This window comes from Paramisgurnus dabryanus, chromosome 18, assembly GCF_030506205.2.
Source record: "Paramisgurnus dabryanus chromosome 18, PD_genome_1.1, whole genome shotgun sequence".
NCBI lineage: Eukaryota > Metazoa > Chordata > Actinopteri > Cypriniformes > Cobitidae > Paramisgurnus > Paramisgurnus dabryanus.
In genome coordinates, this window is record NC_133354.1 from 5,097,618 (window position 1) to 5,118,356 (window position 20,739).

The 20,739-nt window shown below is 35.0% G+C and overlaps 1 protein-coding gene across 4 annotated transcripts in view; it reads left to right on the forward strand.

Annotated features, from left to right (window-relative positions):
- The window catches only part of miga2 (mitoguardin 2), a 34,065-nt gene that overhangs the window by 6,741 nt on the left and 6,585 nt on the right, over nt 1-20,739 (forward strand). For 2 of the 4 annotated variants that reach the window (XM_065243768.1, XM_065243769.1), the window contains exons 2-15: nt 7,047-7,344; nt 7,793-8,000; nt 8,532-8,647; nt 8,910-9,033; nt 9,639-9,769; nt 11,192-11,309; nt 11,388-11,497; nt 11,747-11,859; nt 14,165-14,237; nt 14,339-14,425; nt 14,533-14,631; nt 14,712-14,846; nt 14,946-14,999; nt 15,382-15,498. In XM_065243768.1, coding sequence (XP_065099840.1) covers nt 7,249-7,344; nt 7,793-8,000; nt 8,532-8,647; nt 8,910-9,033; nt 9,639-9,769; nt 11,192-11,309; nt 11,388-11,497; nt 11,747-11,859; nt 14,165-14,237; nt 14,339-14,425; nt 14,533-14,631; nt 14,712-14,846; nt 14,946-14,999; nt 15,382-15,498 — 1,581 coding nt within the window. In that variant the 5' untranslated portion in view covers nt 7,047-7,248. Of the gene's footprint in view, nt 1-6,722; nt 7,345-7,792; nt 8,001-8,531; nt 8,648-8,909; nt 9,034-9,638; nt 9,770-11,191; nt 11,310-11,387; nt 11,498-11,746; nt 11,860-14,164; nt 14,238-14,338; nt 14,426-14,532; nt 14,632-14,711; nt 14,847-14,945; nt 15,000-15,361; nt 15,499-20,739 lie in introns of those variants that run through there. The other 2 variants (XM_065243770.1, XM_065243771.2) reach the window with 2 other exon arrangements.

Genomic DNA, 20,739 nt, shown 5'->3' on the forward strand with positions numbered 1-20,739 from the left:
CAGAACAGAATGAAACGTTGGAATTCATTAGAGATGGACTTTATCTAGAACCCTACGTTGAGATTTTTTTGAGAACTGTTGATTTTTTGAAGTTATTACAGGAAAGGGTGTCAGTCTTCTGTGGATGATATATGAAATAGGAAATATCAGAAATGGATGAAACGCTGGAATTCATTAGAGATGGACTTTATCTAGCACCCTACGTTGAGATTTTTTTGAGAACCGTTTATTTTTTGAAGTTATGACAGGTGCAGTGTGTTATATTGACTAAAATAGCATAATAATGGGAGCATTGTTCTGTGGATGAAATCTGAAAGAGGAAATATCAGAAATGGATGAAACGCTGTAATTTATTAGAGATGGACTTTATCTAGCACCCTACGTTGAGATTTTTTTGAGAACCCTTAATTTTTTAAAGTTATTACAGGAAAGGTTGTCAGTCTTCTGTGGATGATATATGAAATAGGAAATATCAGAAATGGATGAAACGCTGGAATTCGTTAGAGATGGACTTTATCTAGAACCCTACGTTGAGCTTTTTTTGAGAACCCTTAATTTTTTAAAGTTATTACAGGAAAGGTTGTCAGTCTTCTGTGGATGATATATGAAATAGGAAATATCAGAAATGGATGAAACGCTGGAATTCATTAGAGATGGACTTTATCTAGCACCTTATGTTGAGCTTTTTTTGAGAACTGTTTCTTTTTTGAAGTTATGACAGGTGCAGTGTGTTATATTGACTAATATAGCATAGTAATGGAGGCATTCTTCTGTGGATGATATATAAAAGAGGAAATATCAGAACAGGATGAAACGCTGTAATTTATTAGAGAGGAACATTATCTAGCACCCTACGTTGAGATTTTTTTGAGAACCATTAATTTTTTGAAGTTATGACATGTGCAATGTGCTATATTGACTAATATAGCATAATAATGGGGGCATTCTTCTGTGGATGAAATCTGAAAGAGGAAATTTCAGAAATGGATGAAACGCTGGAATTCATTAGAGATGGACTTTATCTAGCACCCTACGTTGAGATTTTTTTGAGAACCCTTAATTTTTTGAAGTTATTACAGGAAAGGGTGTCAGTCTTCTGTGGATGATATATGAAATAGGAAATATCAGAAATGGATGAAATGCTGGAATTCATTAGAGATGGACTTTATCTAGCACCCTACGTTGAGATTTTTTTGAGAACTGTTGATTTTTTGAAGTTATGACAGGTGCAGTGTGTTATATTGACTAAAATAGCATAATAATGGAGGCATTCTTCTGTGGATGATATATAAAAGAGAAAATATCAGAACAGGATGAAACGCTGGAATTCGTTAGAGAGAGACTTTATCTAGCACGCTACGTTGAGATTTTTTTGAGAACTGTTGATTTTTTGAAGTTATGACAGGTGCAGTGTGTTATATTGACTAAAATAACATAATAATGGAGGCATTCTTCTGTGGATGAAATATGAAAGAGGAAATATCAGAAATGGATCAAACACTGGAATTCATTAGAGAGAGACTTTATCTAGCACCCTACGTTGAGATTTTTTTGAGAACTGTTGATTTTTTGAAGTTATGACAGGTGCAGTGTGTTATATCGACTAAAATAGCATAATAATGGGAGCATTGTTCTGTGGATGAAATCTGAAAGAGGAAATATCAGAAATGGATGAAACGCTGTAATTCGTTAGAGAGGGACTTTATCTAGCACCCTACGTTGAGATTTTTTTGAGAACCCTTAATTTTTTGAAGTTATTACAGGAAAGGTTGTCAGTCTTCTGTGGATGATATATAAAATAGGAAATATCAGAAATGGATGAAACGCTGGAATTCATTAGAGATGGACTTTATCTAGCACCCTACGTTGAGATTTTTTTGAGAACTGTTGATTTTTTGAAGTTATGACAGGTGCAGTGTGTTATATTGACTAAAATAGCATAATAATGGAGGCATTCTTCTGTGGATGATATATAAAAGAGAAAATATCAGAACAGGATGAAACGCTGGAATTCGTTAGAGAGAGACTTTATCTAGCACCCTACGTTGAGATTTTTTTGAGAACTGTTGATTTTTTGAAGTTATGACAGGTGCAGTGTGTTATATTGACTAAAATAGCATAATAATGGGAGCATTGTTCTGTGGATGAAATCTGAAAGAGGAAATATCAGAAATGGATGAAACGCTGTAATTCGTTAGAGAGGGACTTTATCTAGCACCCTACGTTGAGATTTTTTTGAGAACCCTTAATTTTTTGAAGTTATTACAGGAAAGGTTGTCAGTCTTCTGTGGATGATATATAAAATAGGAAATATCAGAAATGGATGAAACGCTGGAATTCATTAGAGATGGACTTTATCTAGCACCCTACGTTGAGCTTTTTTTGAGAACTGTTGATTTTTTGAAGTTATGACAGGTGCAGTGTGTTTTATTGACTAAAATAGCATAATAATGGGGGCATTCTTCTGTGGATGAAATATGAAAGAGAAAATATCAGAACAGAATGAAACGCTGGAATTCATTAGAGATGGACTTTATCTAGCACCCTACGTTGAGATTTTTTTGAGAACCCTTAAATTTTTGAAGTTATTACAGGAAAGGGTGTCAGTCTTTTGTGGATGATATATGAAAGAGGAAATATCAGAAATGGATGAAACGCTGGAATTCATTAGAGATGGACTTTATCTAGCACCCTACGTTGAGATTTTTTTGAGAACTGTTGATTTTTTGAAGTTATGACAGGTGCAGTGTGTTATATTGACTAAAATAGCATAATAATGGGAGCATTCTTCTGTGGATGAAATATGAAAGAGGAAATATCAGAAATAGATGAAACGCTGGAATTCATTAGAAATTGACTTTATCTAGCACCCTACGTTGAGCTTTTTTTAAGAACTGTTGATTTTTTGAAGTTATGACAGGTGCAGTGTGTTATATTGACTAAAATAGCATAATAATGGAGGCATTCTTCTGTGGATGATATATAAAAGAGAAAATATCAGAAATGGATGAAACGCTGGAATTCGTTAGAGAGAGACTTTATCTAGCACGCTACGTTGAGATTTTTTTGAGAACTGTTTATTTTTTGAAGTTATGACAGGTGCAGTGTGTTATATTGACTAAAATAACATAATAATGGAGGCATTCTTCTGTGGATGAAATATGAAAGAGGAAATATCAGAAATGGATCAAACACTGGAATTCATTAGAGAGAGACTTTATCTAGCACCCTACGTTGAGCTTTTTTTGAGAACTGTTGATTTTTTGAAGTTATGACAGGTGCAGTGTGTTATATTGACTAAAATAACATAATAATGGAGGCATTCTTCTGTGGATGAAATATGAAAGAGAAAATATCAGAAATGGATGAAACGCTGTAATTCGTTAGAGAGGGACTTTATCTAGCACCCTACGTTGAGATTTTTTTGAGAACCCTTAATTTTTTGAAGTTATTACAGGAAAGGTTGTCAGTCTTCTGTGGATGATATATAAAATAGGAAATATCAGAAATGGATGAAACGCTGGAATTCATTAGAGATGGACTTTATCTAGAACCCTACGTTGAGCTTTTTTTGAGAACTGTTGATTTTTTGAAGTTATGACAGGTGCAGTGTGTTATATTGACTAAAATAGCATAATAATGGGAGCATTGTTCTGTGGATGAAATCTGAAAGAGGAAATATCAGAAATGGATGAAACGCTGTAATTCGTTAGAGAGGGACTTTATCTAGCACCCTACGTTGAGATTTTTTTGAGAACCCTTAATTTTTTGAAGTTATTACAGGAAAGGTTGTCAGTCTTCTGTGGATGATATATAAAATAGGAAATATCAGAAATGGATCAAACACTGGAATTCATTAGAGAGAGACTTTATCTAGCACCCTACGTTGAGATTTTTTTGAGAACTGTTGATTTTTTGAAGTTATGACAGGTGCAGTGTGTTATATTGACTAAAATAGCATAATAATGGGAGCATTGTTCTGTGGATGAAATCTGAAAGAGGAAATATCAGAAATGGATGAAATGCTGTAATTCGTTAGAGAGGGACTTTATCTAGCACCCTACGTTGAGATTTTTTTGAGAACCCTTAATTTTTTGAAGTTATTACAGGAAAGGTTGTCAGTCTTCTGTGGATGATATATAAAATAGGAAATATCAGAAATGGATGAAACGCTGGAATTCATTAGAGATGGACTTTATCTAGAACCCTACGTTGAGCTTTTTTTGAGAACTGTTGATTTTTTGAAGTTATGACAGGTGCAGTGTGTTTTATTGACTAAAATAGCATAATAATGGGGGCATTCTTCTGTGGATGAAATATGAAAGAGAAAATATCAGAACAGAATGAAACGCTGGAATTCATTAGAGATGGACTTTATCTAGCACCCTACGTTGAGATTTTTTTGAGAACCCTTAAATTTTTGAAGTTATTACAGGAAAGGGTGTCAGTCTTTTGTGGATGATATATGAAAGAGGAAATATCAGAAATGGATGAAACGCTGGAATTCATTAGAGATGGACTTTATCTAGCACCCTACGTTGAGATTTTTTTGAGAACTGTTGATTTTTTGAAGTTATGACAGGTGCAGTGTGTTATATTGACTAAAATAGCATAATAATGGGAGCATTCTTCTGTGGATGAAATATGAAAGAGGAAATATCAGAAATAGATGAAACGCTGGAATTCATTAGAAATTGACTTTATCTAGCACCCTACGTTGAGCTTTTTTTAAGAACTGTTGATTTTTTGAAGTTATGACAGGTGCAGTGTGTTATATTGACTAAAATAGCATAATAATGGAGGCATTTTCTGTGGATGATATATAAAAGAGAAAATATCAGAAATGGATCAAACGCTGGAATTCGTTAGAGAGAGACTTTATCTGGCACCCTACTCTGAGATTTTTTTGGGAACCATTTATTTTTTGAAGTTATGACAGGTGCAGTTTGTTATATTGACTAATATAGCATAATAATGGAGGCATTTTCTGTGGATGATATATAAAAGAGAAAATATCAGAAATGGATGAAACGCTGGAATTTGTTAGAGAGGAACATTATCTAGCACCCTACGTTGAGATTTTTTTGAGAAGCATTAATTTTTTGAAGTTATGACATGTGCAATGTGCTATATTGACTAATATAGCATAGTAATGGAGGCGTTCTTCTGTGGATGATATATAAAAGAGAAAATATCAGAAATGGATGAAACGCTGGAATTCGTTAGAGAGGGACTTTATCTAGCACCCTACGTTGAGCTTTTTTTGAGAACTGTTGATTTTTTGAAGTTATGACAGGTGCAGTGTGTTTTATTGACTAAAATAGCATAATAATGGGGGCATTCTTCTGTGGATGAAATATGAAAGAAAATATCAGAATAGAATGAAACGCTGGAATTTGTTAGAGAGGAACATTATCTAGCACCCTACGTTGAGATTTTTTTGAGAAGCATTAATTTTTTGAAGTTATGACATGTGCAATGTGCTATATTGACTAATATAGCATAGTAATGGAGGCGTTCTTCTGTGGATGATATATAAAAGAGAAAATATCAGAAATGGATGAAACGCTGGAATTCGTTAGAGAGGGACTTTATCTAGCACCCTACGTTGAGATTTTTTTGAGAACCCTTAATTTTTTGAAGTTATTACAGGAATCTGTAGTAGATTACCTTTTATTTTTAAAGTTAAATAAATGAATGTTTCCATTTCTTAAAATGTTTTTTATGTTTGATCATTATTATTCTTAACGAAAAACTAAACACCAATAAAATAGTACAATGACAAACTTTATATTAAACAGCTTGTTTTATTAAAACGAATTTGACGGATGGTATCTGCGTTATAACATAAATTAATGAAAGACATAATTTTTTAGTTCTACGAATTCTTACTATTTGTTCATTATTATTTTTTTATTAAAACAGAACAAGAGACATTATTAAAATGACTCGCTTAAATTAAGCAGAACGTTTAGCAAAACGAATAGACAGAAAACTATTTACCAGCCTTATAACATAAATAAATATAAAGATCCTTAGATTTTCAAAACAAATGGGTTTGCGGGTTTTTATCAATATTAAACCACAACGATATTAAACATGGACAAACATCCCTAGGTTAAGCGAAGAAATTAAACTTGAATCCTATGTATTATCAAAGCTTTCCGAGTTTCACATTCACGTGAATTCTGTAAGTCGGGAAATTATTTACACCATATGAGTGCAGCATCATGTGCGGTGGAAACCTAACTCGGTTTCTATCGAACACACGTCGCTCTCTCTCTCCATCAAAGTCATAATACGTCCCTGTATATGTGCACTACATGGTTAATATAGCGGGTGGTTTTCTGCAGATGATATTGAATATATATTACATGAAAATGATATGAAACGGTAGACTGGCTAAAGTGGAAGTTGATCTCGTCGGTTATGTGCAGTTTACATTTAAAGTGATTAAAGTCAATATGCTGTAGACACACATTTCATTTGAAATAAACATGTACAAATAAAAGTAATAAATATTTTACAGGTTTCTGACTATTTTCTGTTCAAACCGAAGGCTGACAAGTCTCAAATTTTTGTGGTAACTGTTCCTTTAAATACACAGCCAATGACATTGCAAGGGAGGAGCTTGAAGCGCTCTGATATTTTTTAAGGTGGAACGGATAGTTAGGCGAATAAGGAGCTGGCGAATCGGGAGCTGGATTCAGCCTCGTATTGTCATCCTATTTTTGAAAAACCTTGAATGTTTAGTTTTGTCAGCTATAATTGGATGTAGCTGTCATATTATTCATCATGTGGTTTGCATTCTGTTTCTGTATTTTGTGTACGACTGTCTCACATTTGATGCCTTATTACATCTGGTTAAGTGGAAACTTGGTTATTGAAGTATATTGTTGTATTGAAATGCTTTAAAGACTATGTAGTTTCTTTATTCCATTACTGACAGATGTTTTTTTTTTTCATTTTATATTTAAGTCTGTTTATGTAAACAAAGCTTCTGGTGTAAACCATATATATCTCATAAACTGTGTTCTCACCCCAAGGCAACAAAAATGAAGAACGCTGTGAAGTGGAATTCAAAACTTGGTTTTTGGATGAGCGCTTACATGCGCTAGATGAGTCCTGCTGATCTCCAGTCAGTGTCAAAGCCAGAACTGAGTTCTTTCTCCAGCTCCAACTGTTCCCAGATCTGTTTGAAGGGACTCTGATGTGAACACGTCTGTAGGAGAGAGGGGCGGAGCTGAGATGTCAATCAGAAGTGCAGAGGGCATGTCCATCATGCAAGCCTTAGCCATGACGGTGGCTGAGATACCCGTGTTCCTGTATTCCACCTTCGGACAGGTACGTAACTTATTTGTTACTTGTTTATTAAAGGGGACATATTATGAGACTTTTTAAAAATGTAAAATAAGTCTTTGGTGTCTCCAGAGTGCATATTTGAAGTTTTAGCTCAAAATACCCCACAGATAATTTATTATAGCATGTTAAAATTGACACTTTGTAGGTGTGAGCAAAATTGTGACTTTTTGTGTGTGTGCAAATGAGCTGATGAAATGCAAAAACTTATCGCCATGATAATGGTTTGTTAAAATGAAAAACTCAATTGTCTCTCTCTCTCTAACTTTTGCGATCTAACATCTCATAAACGTCATAGTTATTGGTTTTGAAACAGTGCAACAATGCATTATTTTAAAACAAGGCAATGTTGTAAAAAAAATTTATTCCTCTTTTTCCATGCTAAAATCATGTATTTACTATTCCCTCTTTGATTTGTCTGTCTCTCTGTCAGTCTATATTCTCTCAGTTAAAGTTGAGTCCAAGTCTGAAGAAGGTTCTGTTCGCCACGGCGCTGGGCAGTGTCGCTTTGGCTCTGACCGCACATCAGTTAAAGAGGCGGGGCAGGAAGAGGAAACAGGTGGCCGGTAAAGATGAGCAGAAACCTGTGGTCATTCCTGAACAGCTTCTCCGAACCCACAGACCTTCCTCACTCAAGAGAGGTGATGATGTTGACACGTTTACCTTTTAAGCATGTCAGTTTTTCTTTCCATCTTGCCGGTAGTAATTTTGTTTTGTTGATTTTTTTTGTGCACACTGGCGTGATTTGTGCTGATGTTCATCAGGGTGGGTTGAGTGGTACTGAGATGTTGCTATGTAAATAAATTAGGGCTGTCAAAAGATTAATCGCGATTAATCACATAAAAAATAAATTTTTGTTTTTGCATAATATATGTGTGTGCACTGTGTGTAATTATTAATACACAGACATGCATGTATGTATTTAAGAAACATTTACATCTATATAGCTATTTATTTAGATTTCAATATATTTTATATATTATTTTTTTCTTAAATGTATACATGTATGTGTGTATTTATCTATATACATAATTATTACACACAAAAATATATTATGCAAACCCAAACTTTTATTTTGTATGCGATTAATCACAATTAATCGCGATTAATCATTTGACAGCCCTAAAATAAATGAATAGGCTCTAGTTAAAAGTTGATTTGTTTGTTTGCAGGTCCGGTTTCAGCGAGGCAGATGATGAGTCCCAGTACTCGCAGTAATGACACGCTCAGTGGCGTCTCATCTATCGCTCCCAGTAAACGCTCCAGCTCTTCACATAGTATCGCCTCGGTGCGTTACACCTAAACACTTTTGTTTATTACAATATGCGCCTTTCCAGGATACTTGTCATTGGGCATTTTAATATTTTCTACATACATGAGCTTGGATCACTGTCTTCACAATATTTCATAATTTCAAATCACAACAGTGTATTTATTTATTTGATAACTTCCTGTATCAATTTGACATTCCATAATAATGTTCACTCATTATCTCTTATTAGTTGTGAGCACGCCTAACAAAAAAATAAACATTATTGGTTGTGTTTCAGATGCGAGGCCCTTCCTCTCCCAACCAATCAGTAAATGCAGTGGGAATGCCGTGGGAGGCGGAGCCAGTAGCAGAGGAAATGGGAATTGGCGAAGATGCTAACGCTGAAAACCTCTATCTCATGGGTAATTTTATTTATTTGTGATGTAGTACCGGTCAGAAGTTTTGAAATACTCACTCATTCTTTATTTATATATTTTTTAGGGCTGGGAAAAGATTAATCGTGATTAATCGCATACAAAATAAAAGTGATTTTTGGCATAATATATGAGTGTGTGTGCTCTGTGTAAATATTATGTATATATAAATACACACACATTCATGTATATATTTAAGAAACATTTATATGTGTGTATATATATTTATATTTTTATATATTCTATATTTTATATATATAAATATTTTTTTTATATATAAATAAAAAAAATCCGACATGAATTTATGTATGTGTGTGTGGTTAAATATACACAATAATTACACACAGTACACACAGATGTATTATGCAAAAAATTACTTTTATTTTGTATGCGATTAATCGCAATTAATCTTATGGCATAACATTAATGTAACACTGGGAATTTAGCAAATTTTGGAAAAAGTATTGAAAATAAATCATAACGCTGTTATATTTTATCATCTGAAGTGCACTCACCCTTTTTGAAGTTTCACAATATGTGTAGTATCACAGATGTTTAGAGATTCAATGTTTTGCCGTCTTGTCCTCCTGCAGGTATGGAGTTGTTTGAGGAAGCTCTGCGTAAGTGGGAAAGGGCGCTAAACATCAGACACACAACTCATTCGGGCACTTCATCTGCTAGCAGTCTCGTCCCAGAGGGATCCGAACTCGTAGAGCACCATTCGGTAAGAATCAAGAATGTTGATGTAGGGGGCGCTATTGTAGACATTGACATAAAATAAGGTCAGTTTGGTGCGATAACTATATCGTTTTAAAATCATTTTGACTACAACACACCTATAGTGATAAGGAGCGATATAGTTGGGATAAATTTCAGAGAAAAGATGTTCGGCATTGAAAATTTAAAGGTGACATTGTTGGGTTTATTTGACCCTTTATTCAAAATTCAATAATGACACAATCAGACCACAGACCAAGTTTTTCTCGCGAGGGAGAGAGCTAGAGAGTCTTATCAATTAAGCGCACTCGAACCGTCTCTCTCTCTTGGCTCCCTCTCCGTGAGCCTTTTATATGAACAAAGTGAGTTAACACACATACATTAAACTGTGATGACATAATAACCTTGCATGCAGGTGTTTAAACTATTAATGACTATATGTGTACGTGCATAGGATAATAGGCAATTAATCATTGATAATACATGGAAGTATATGTAAGACACAGGATGTGAGGCGGGCCTCACTAACATAATAGAAGAGAGAAAAACCAGTTTGCCCAATATTCTTAACTGAAGGTGAAGAGTTTAGCAGAGAAATAAATCATACAGAAATGTTAACTAAAACAATAGCAGCATAATTAAAAATACATCAGCATTACGTAATAGGAGTATATTGTAGGAGTAGTAAAAATATGAAGCAACATAGAGAAAAACATCCTTTTCCTATCAGACATAGAATGATTGAACGGGGTATTTATCCTTGTTCTGTGATGTGACATGTAGACAAAAATGTTTTTGTTTGGGTCTGTAATGCCTTAGAAGCTTCCTATAAACCTCTCTCAGATAGCTTTATTAGGGTGGGGGATTTTAAACAAGTGGTTTTGCACCTATTTGGCTCCCCCTACTGGCTTAACTTGCAATCTCATTACTGATTGGCTGAAGTTGCTGTCACTCTAATAATGTAGCCAATTATTTTAAAGTTGAGGGGCAGTGGGATGCCTGTAATGTCATAAGCATCAGTTTTTCAGATTGGGCCGTTTTCTGGCTGACATTTCTAAAAGAGGAATTTCTATGAGACTGAGATGTTTAGCATGTTGAGCACTTTTTGTATGTTTGTGAATGTGGGTAGACTACCATTATTCAACAAAGACAACAAGGTAAAAATGCTTTTTCATTCTCTGTCCCCTTTAAAGGAAAAGGAAGTCATCTTCATCCAACTTAACATTATCATCCATTAGTGTGAACTCTAATAAAGTTATATTTATAGTGTGAATGACCCTTTAAAGTTAGTTACTGTTTTTTGTCTAGCTATTGTTGAAGATACTTTGTTGGCATTTTGTTGGTTACATATTGATGATCAAGTACTGTGTCTTGCGTTTTTGATGGTTTGTGGGTTTCATTCATTCATCTTCATCTGTCATTGCTGCAGCCTGAACTTCGCAATCATCAGTTTGCGGTGAAGCTCGAGTCTTTACTCCACCGAGCGTATCACTTGCAGGAGGATTTCGGCAGCACCATCCCGCCTGACAGTCTGCTCGCTGACCTGGGTAACACACACACACACTCATGGTTACATTATCTTTGTGATGTTTTAGCAGTTTACATGAGTGTCCGTTTGTATGCAGAGAGTGAAGGAACCCTGATCCTGCCCACACTTGGAAGTTCTCACCCGATTCAAGATGATGATGATGCTACGACGGTCACGTCAGATGACTCGTTTTTCTCTGCAGCTGAGGTCAGGAAACATGTGAACACACTTAAAACTGTTTTTGATGAAATGTAGGTGTTATATAGTTTTGGTCACACCAGACTTTAACTGTCATTCAGTCGTTGTAGCAGCACTTTGGGTGTTCTGCTTTTATGTCTTTAAAGGCACAATATGTAGCCACAAGAGGTCACTATATAGGTATGATATGAGTATGCCTTAGACTTTGATCTTAGAAAGTCTTAAATCATTTAATCTGTTTTTCATTTTCTTCTGTAGTTATTTGAAGCACTTTCTCTGGAGGACACGGTACACCTCTTAAAACCTGCAGCTCTGTATGAAGAAGCTATGAGTTTAGTTAAAGATGGAGGCGTGGCCTGCAGAACAGTGAGGTAGATCATACTTCACCATACAAACTGCATACTTATAAAGTCCAATTTATACGTCTCTGACGAGTTTATGACGTAGCCTGATGTGCATCTCTCTAAAAATGTAACCACATGTCAATTCTACATGGACCGTAAGGGTTCGCTAGAACCCATCATTCAGATCACAAAAATCTAATTTCCTCATATGCATTTCCACTTGCACCAATAAAAACAAAGATGGACCAAGTTGAAGGGCATTTTAGTAATTAACTCATGTTATATCAATATATTTACCTTCATCACTGCTGATGCTTCTCCAACAATGTAACCAAGAAGTTTCTGCTTCTTTGGCTTTTGTCGTGATACTGCAAAATGCCCGTGGCTGTCTGTATGTCTCTTTGTCTGTCTATCTGTCTTTGTATCTGTCTGTGTATTTTCCTGTGTCTGTTTATCGGCCTGTCTGTATGTGTATCGGTCTGTGTGTATGTGTATCGGTCTGTGTGTGTGTGTGTGTGTGTATCTGTCTGTCTGTTTATCTATCTGTCTTTGTCTGTCTGTCTGTATTTTCCTGTCTCTGTCTGTCTGTCTGTCTGTCTGTCTGTCTGTCTGTCTGTTTGTCTGTCTGTGTATATGTCTGTCTTTCTGTCTGTAAATCTGTTTGTCTGTGTGTCGTCTGTCTGTCTGTCTGTATCTGTCTCTGTCTGTCTGTCTGTCTGTGTGTGTATCCGTCTTTGTATCTGTCTGTCTGTTTATCTGTCTGTGTATATGTCTGTATTTTCCTGTCTCTGTCTGTCTCTCTGTAAATCTCTCTATCTGTTTGTTTGTTTGTCTGTGTGTGTGCGTGTGTGTGTGTGTGTGTGTGTGTTTCTGTCTGTGTGTCTGTCTGTCTGTCTGTAAATCTGTCTGTGTGTTTGTGTCTGTCTGTGTGTATCTGTCTTTGTATCTGTCTGTCTGTATTTTCCTGTCTGTCTGTGTGTGTCTGTATGTCTCTAAATCTCTTTGTTTGTCTGTGTATCTGTCTGTCTGTGTATATGTCTGTCTGTCTGTGTCTGTGTCTGTGTCTGTCTGTCTGTCTGTAAATATGTCTATCTGTTTGTTTGTCTGTGTGTGTGTGTGTGTGTGTGTGTGTGTGTGTGTGTGTGTGTGTGTGTGTGTGTGTGTGTGTGTGTGTCTGTATGTCTGTCTGTCTGTATATCTGTCGGTGTGTGTGTGTGTGTGTGTGTGTGTGTGTGTGTGTGTGTGTGTGTGTGTGTGTGTGTGTGTGTGTGTCTGTATGTCTGTCTGTATATCTGTCGGTGTGTGTGTGTGTGTGTGTGTGTGTGTGTGTGTGTGTGTCTGTCTGTCTGTCTGTCTGTCTGTCTGTGTGTATCTGTCTTTGTATCTGTCTGTGTGTATCTGTGTGTCTGTATTTTCCCGTCTGTCTGTCTGTCTGTGTCTGTCTGTCTGTGTCTGTCTGTGTCTGTCTGTCTGTGTCTGTCTGTGTCTGTCTGTCTGTCTGTAAATATGTCTATCTGTTTGTTTGTCTGTGTGTGTGTGTGTCTGTATGTCTGTCTGTATATCTGTCGGTGTGTGTGTGTGTGTGTGTGTGTGTGTGTGTGTGTCTGTCTGTCTGTGTGTATCTGTCTTTGTATCTGTCTGTGTGTGTGTGTGTGTGTGTGTGTGTGTGTGTGTGTCTGTATTTTCTCGTCTGTCTGTCTGTCTGTGTGTATCTGTCTGTGTGTATCTGTTTGTCTGTCTATCTGTTTGTTTGTTTGTCTGTCTGTCTGTAAATCTTTGTGTGTGTGTCTGTGTGTGTCTCTATGTCTCTAAATCTCTCTCTAAATCTATTTGTTTGTCTATTTATCTGTCTGTCTGTCTCTTTGTCTGTGTATCTGTCTGTCTGTCTGTTTGTGTGTATGTGTGTGTATCTGTCTGTATGTCTGTATTTTCCTGTCTGTCTGTAAATTTGTTTGTCTGTCTGTCTGTGTGTATCTGTCTGTCTGTATTTTCCTGTCTGTCTGTCTGTCTGTCTGTCTGTCTGTCTGTCTGTCTGTCTGTAAATCTGTCTCTGTTTGTTTGTCTGTTTGTGGTCTGTCTGTGTGTGTATTTTCCTGTCTGTCTGTCTATCTGTGTATCTGTCCGTTCATTTGTAAATCTGTCTGTATATCTGTCTGTTTTTTTTTTTTTTGAAAGAAGCATCTGCTAAATGCATAAATGTAAATGTAGTGTGATATAGGATCACATTTGTCTCTGTAAAAGCACATGACTTTATTTCCTCTGAGACTTCATTTCCGTCAGGGCTGATGGGAACTCTTCGAGGTCACGTGACCGCAGTGCCTCTGTTTTACAGGTCAGAACTTCTGGAGTGTTTTAGCGATCAAGACTTTCTTGCCAAGCTGCACTGTGTACGACAGGCCTTCCAGGTCAGCAGACATTCACACACGATTAAACACAAACATACAGATATACTCACGGGAACAGAGCTGTTTATCAGCTGTGTGTGTTTATGTGTGTTTGTGTGTAGGTGTTGCTGATAGATGAAACACACAGAATATTCTTCATGGAGACAGGGAAGCAGATGATTTCAGGACTCATGGTCAAAGCCAATAAGGTCATTGTAAAATATATGACTTCTTTAATGTGAACCGTAAATTAAGTATTAATATTTAATATTCATAAATTATTTGATTCTCTCCATATGAACATGTGTGTGTTTAGAGTCCTAAGGCCTTTCTGGAGAGTTATGAGGACATGTTGCAGTACACGCAGAGAGAAGAGACGTGGCCGGTCACCAAAATGGAGCTGGAAGGGAGAGGGGTGTGTCCTGTCTCTCTGTACAATGTTTGCATGTAAATACCTGATGTACATGATCCCTTTCATGTTTTATTCTGTTCTAGGTGGTCTGTATGAACTTTTTTGACATTGTGCTGGACTTTATCCTGATGGATGCGTTTGAAGATCTAGAAAGTCCTCCATCGTCTGTGGTCGCCGTATTGAGGAACCGATGGCTCTCGGACAGTTTTAAAGAGACGGTATGTTAACATTACACTTGGAACCGTATCAGTAATAAATGTTTAATGTTGATTTATTTGGATAAATGTCTTTGATTTCTGTGTTTTAATCTTTCTTAGGCTCTGGCTACAGCCTGCTGGTCTGTGTTGAAAGCTAAGAGGAGGCTGCTAATGGTGAGCATTTAAAACAAAAGTATAAATGTATGTATACTCACTATGTTTTAGTTGCATCTTTAGTGATTTCGCAACTGTTTACTATGTCTTTACTATGTGCAAAGAAGTGGATTTAGTAAATTTAGTATGTTTAGCATAGATTTAGGTTTGCATGCACTGTGCTGCAAAAGGCAGTCATATACCAATAAAATTACATTTGCGAAAATAGACATTTCAATTACTCCATTGCCATTAAAGTGAAATTACTGAACGTAAACATAAGCCTGATTAAAAAATGCTCATTTCCAAGAAAACTCTGAGGGTTTTGCATCTGAACTCTTCATATACAGTATAATTAACTTTATTTGTGGCTGTACCTTCAGTGTTTGTGTTTGTTGGTCAGGTTCCAGACGGTTTTATTGCTCATTTCTATGCGATCTCTGAACACGTCAGTCCAGTTTTGGCGTTTGGGTTTTTGGGCCCCAGACAACACCTGAGTGAGGTCTGCACTATATTCAAGGTATGAGGCTTACTGTACACATCTAAACCTGCTGCATAGAAAATCTGAATATAATTAATGAAAAAAATTCAGAATATAACTTATGAAAAAATACACCTAATATAATCTATGAAAACAAATCTGAATGTAACTTATGAAAAAAAAACTGATTATAATTTAAAAAATACATATGAATATAATTTCTGAAAAAATACATCTGAATATAATTTATGAAAACAAATCTTAATGTAACTTATGAAAAAGAAAAATTCAGAAAATAACTTGTGAAAAATAATTCAGAATTTAACTTGTGAAAAAAAATTCTGAATGTAACTTGTAAAATATTTTTTGAATGTAACTTATGGAAAAATATCTGAATATAACTTATGAAAAAAATTCTGAATATAATTTATGGGGAAAAATACATCTGAATATAATTTATGAAGAAAAATTCTGAATATAACTTATGAATAATAAAAATTCAGAAAATAACTTGTGAAAAAAATTCAGAACTTAACTAGTGAAAAAAATTCTGAATGTAACTTATGGAAAAAAAAAATTGAAACAAAATTTTGAATATAACTTATGAAAAAAATCATAATATATCTTATGGAAAAAAATCTGAATATAATTTATGGAAAAAATCTGAATATAACTTATGAAACAAAATTCAGAATATAACTTATGGAAAAAATCTGAATGTAATTTATGGAAAAAATCTGAATGTAATTTATGGAAAAAATCTGAATATAATTTATGGAAAAAATCTGAATATAACTTATGAAACAAAATTCAGAATATAACTTATGGAAAAAAATCTGAATGTAATTTATGGAAAAAATCTGAATATAATTTATGAAATCATACCTGAATATAATTTATGAAAAAAAATCTGAATATAATTTATTAAAAAAATTCTGAATATAACTTATTAAAAAAATTCTTAATATAACTTATGGAAAAAAAAAAACAGAAAATAACTTATGGAAAAAATCTGAATATAACTTATGAAAAAAAAATCATACTATATCTTATGAAAAAATCCAGAATATAACGTATGGAAAAAAATCTGAACATAACTTCTGAAAAAGAATTTTTTTTAATATAACTTATGGGAAAAAAATCTGAATATATCTTATGAAAAGCTAAATTCAGAATATAACTGATGAATTTTTTTATAATAACATATGAAAAATAATTTAAAGTGTGAAAAAATACCTCTATGTCATCAAGATAAAGTCAAGTCTGCTTTTATTGTCAAATAATGTACAGTACATACATGCAGAGAATTAAAATTGTGCTTCTCTCAGACCCTTGGTGCTTACAGATAACACGAACAGTAAAACATTTAATTAGATCATACAACTATATAATAAAATACAACTATACAAATATACAAATAAAGAAAGATAAGTAAAACAGCAGGAGGGCAAAAATTCTGAATATATGTTTATGTCTTTGTTTGTTCAGTTGTGAAGAAATTAAATTTTTGAGAAAAACATTCCAGTATTTTTCTCCATATAGCGGACTTTACGTATTACGTGATTACGTGGAAAGGCCATGGGTTACATATGTGAAACGCACACTTGCGGACCTTTTAAACAATTAACCGACACAAAGACATTAATTAGTTAGTATTATTTTACAAACAACAACGTCTAAATGCTCCTCTTTCTCAAACTCAAACTGGCTTGGGGACATTTCTGAGATTGACATTTCATCAGAGGGCCGCAGAGCTATTTTAAGGTTAAAAAAGTACAATATTTCTGTAAATGAACTGTTTAAATTCTATTATTTCATCTATCATAATAATAATAATAATACTTGATAATATAGAAGCAGTGTTTTTTATCTTTTAAATATACATTAATTTATAAAAGTAAATAATTTCTTAACCTTATCTTTAATAACTAAAGCCTATTAAAACCTTGCATTTAACCAACAAACTAAATTTTTGTATACATTTTGTTGGGTTTATTTGACCCTTTATTCAATAAAGACACAATCAGACCACGGACCAAGTTTTTCTCGCGAGGGAGAGAGCTAGAGAGTCTTATCAATTCAGCAAAGTGAGTTACCACACATACATTAAACTGTGATGACATAATAACCTTGCATGCAGGTGTTTAAACTATTAATGACTATATGTGTACGTGCATAGGAGAAAGGTAATCAATCATTGATAATACATGGAAGTATATGTAAGACACAGGATGTGAGGCGGGCCTCACTAACATAATAGAAATAAGAAAAACAAGTTTACCCAATATTCTTAAATGAAGGTGAAGAGTTTAGCAGAGAAATAAATCATACAGAAATGTTAACTAAAACAATAGCAGCATAATTAAAAATACATCAGCATTACGTAATAGGAGTATATTGTAGGAGTAGTAAAAATATGAAGCAGCACAGTAAAAAACATCCTTTTCCTATCACATTTATACTCTATAATAAAAAAATATTTTTCTGTAGTTTAATACTGCATTACATCTACGGCTCTGCCATGCGGTGTCTCCATTAGAACTTAGAAGCTGTGACTTGTTGATGTTTACCCACCGCAGCACCGGAAATAACAAATTTTCTCTTGACAAACACTACAAAGTCCCGACCAGATTAACTGATCGGATGGTGACAATGATATGATTGACGCGATGTTCAGATGAGGAATTAAAATCCGATCACGCATTCTGTTATCCTCGCAATCACAGAGCGGCGCGCTCGGCTCATGGCTGCGTAGCAACGGATGGCGCCAAGCCACGGAGCGCAACTTCCGCTCCCGAGCACTTTAGAAAGTATGAAACGCCTTACACGCGTTGTTAGACGCGACATGTGAACGAACCCTTAAACGTTTAAATTAAGAATCAAACGAATATATAACAAAGTGAATAAAAATCTTTCTGCGGGCCAGATTATGTTATATTGTTGAAAGGTGCCGCGGGCCGGGAGTTTGAGACCACTGGTTTAGAGTAAGGTGACCAGATTTTTTAAATGACAACCGTGGACATTTACTAGTTTAATGGTCAAAATATCATTAAAATCTTATTGTTGTTATCTATAAATAAAAAAATGGGGACAAAACATTTTTTTTTTGCAAAAATGACTCTCTTACTTAGTATTTCTGTCTTGTTTTCAGTACAAATATCCAAAAAAATCTTAAATCAAGATGCATTTTCTTCATAAGCAAAATCCTCTAAGAAAAGAAATATTAAATTGAAGTGAATTTGTGCTTAAAACAAGCAAAAAAATCTGCCAGTGGGGTAAGATTTTTTTGCTTATTTTTGCGAATTAAATATTTTGGTCTAAAAACTACTTATTTTCTTACGGCATTTTGCTTATCAAGGAAATGAAACCTGTTTTAAGAATTTTTGAATATTTGTACTAAAACAAGAGAAAAATACTTAGTAAGAAAGAATTTTTTTTAGTGTTTCTAATTTAATTAACTGAACAATTTCTGTAGCCTAAATCTATTTTTCCCTTTTTTATTCAGTGCACATATATGACATGACATGACTACTTCAGTACTTTAGCTGATTACATTGTAAATGTTAAAAACAGAAGAAATAATACAAAATGTAAACATGAGTAGTTAGTACCTTAACCCCCGATAACTTTGACTGTTTTCATATCTTGATTGATGATAACTTGATGACGCTTTCTCGTGTGTCTCGTAGTAAATTCTTCTTCGCTAAATCAGTGGCGTGCAACAAAAAAATCAGTGTAGCTCGCGGTTCCCTCTACTGGTGAAAATATTCATTACATGACTGCTCCGGTCTGGTACAGAACACCAAAAAACGGGACTGTCCCAGGAAAACGGGGACGTCTGGTCACCTTAGTTTAGAGGCCTTTGAAACTGTAAACTGGTGAGTAAAGATCACTATATGCAGGGTGCGATTTGTGAAAAAAACAGAGGGGGGGATGTTTTCATTGGCGTTGAATTCAGTGACGGCGTGTACGCGTACCAACCTTATTTCGTCATGAATCATTTTGTACCCACCACTTTTAACTTTCGTCCATAATAATTTGACTTTTGGTTCGATTTTTTAACTGTTTTCAGTGGTCATGAGGAGCCATATGAGAGAGAAATTTGGTAATCATTATCGACCTAACAAAATCCATTATATTATTATTATTATTATTATTATTTTTATATATATTTTTAAATAAAATATTCACTGTCTGCTGAACTTGTACAGGAACATCAAAATATAACCAGCTTTTTAAAATGGTTTTAAAACTAAACATTTAGGGGCTAATCACTACAACGCGCTTTAAACGCTTGGAAACGCAAGACACGACGCACTGCTTTTTTTTTAAAGAGCAGTGCAACGGGCTTTTTATATTGCTAAGCAACCACCGAGTCAGCTGAAATCCCACGCATCCCCCCCCGACTAAATGGAGAAAAATCCTGGAATGTTTTTCACTCAAACTTAATTTCTTCTCTGAACAAAGAAAAACAAACATTTTGTATGACATGGGGGTGAGTAAATTATTAGGAAAAGTGGAGTAATCCTCTAAGATGGGGGTTCCCAAACTTTTTTCCTGCGCACCCCCTTCTATGTCCCAACCGGGTTGGCGCACCCCCAATCCTCACTTCAAAAAATAAAACGCTAAATAGATTTGTTTTTAAAGACTCATGTTCAATCATGCGCAAATAACCAGGGGTTGGTTGCAACAGCCGGACGTTAAAGAGTAACTAAACCCCTGTTCATAGCCTGACTCCACCCACTGGCAATATTTGAAAAATGCAAGAAAAGTGGGCAGATCCCTACGAAGATAGAGGGGACGAACTAAGCTTGTACCAAGTGTGTGGTGAGATCGTAACAAGGGCGTGGTGAGCTTGAACCTGCTTACGTCACGAGTCATTTTTTGGACCCAACATCCAATGGGAAAATTCAACTGCAGTAGCCACACACTACCTGAAAATTCAACCTGAAGAGGGCAGCACTCAGACGTTTTTACACCATATATTGTAGTATTGAAACACTATATATCCAAATGTCAAAAAAATTACTAAAATCAATAAACAGCACTAATAAAACATCATTCTTACAGATCATTAACTAAAAAAAGTTGGTCTGGGGTTAAGTTACTCTTTAAGAAGTTGGGTGTAAGTCCTACGTCTGACATTGTGAAAAATAATTACGCGTGTTGCACCATCTGAAACTACGACCAGACGCAGCTACTCTCAGCGTAGATGATGCGCCCCCGTGCATGCGTTTAACCACTGTGATATTTAGATGCCATTCGAGTTTACTATGGTAA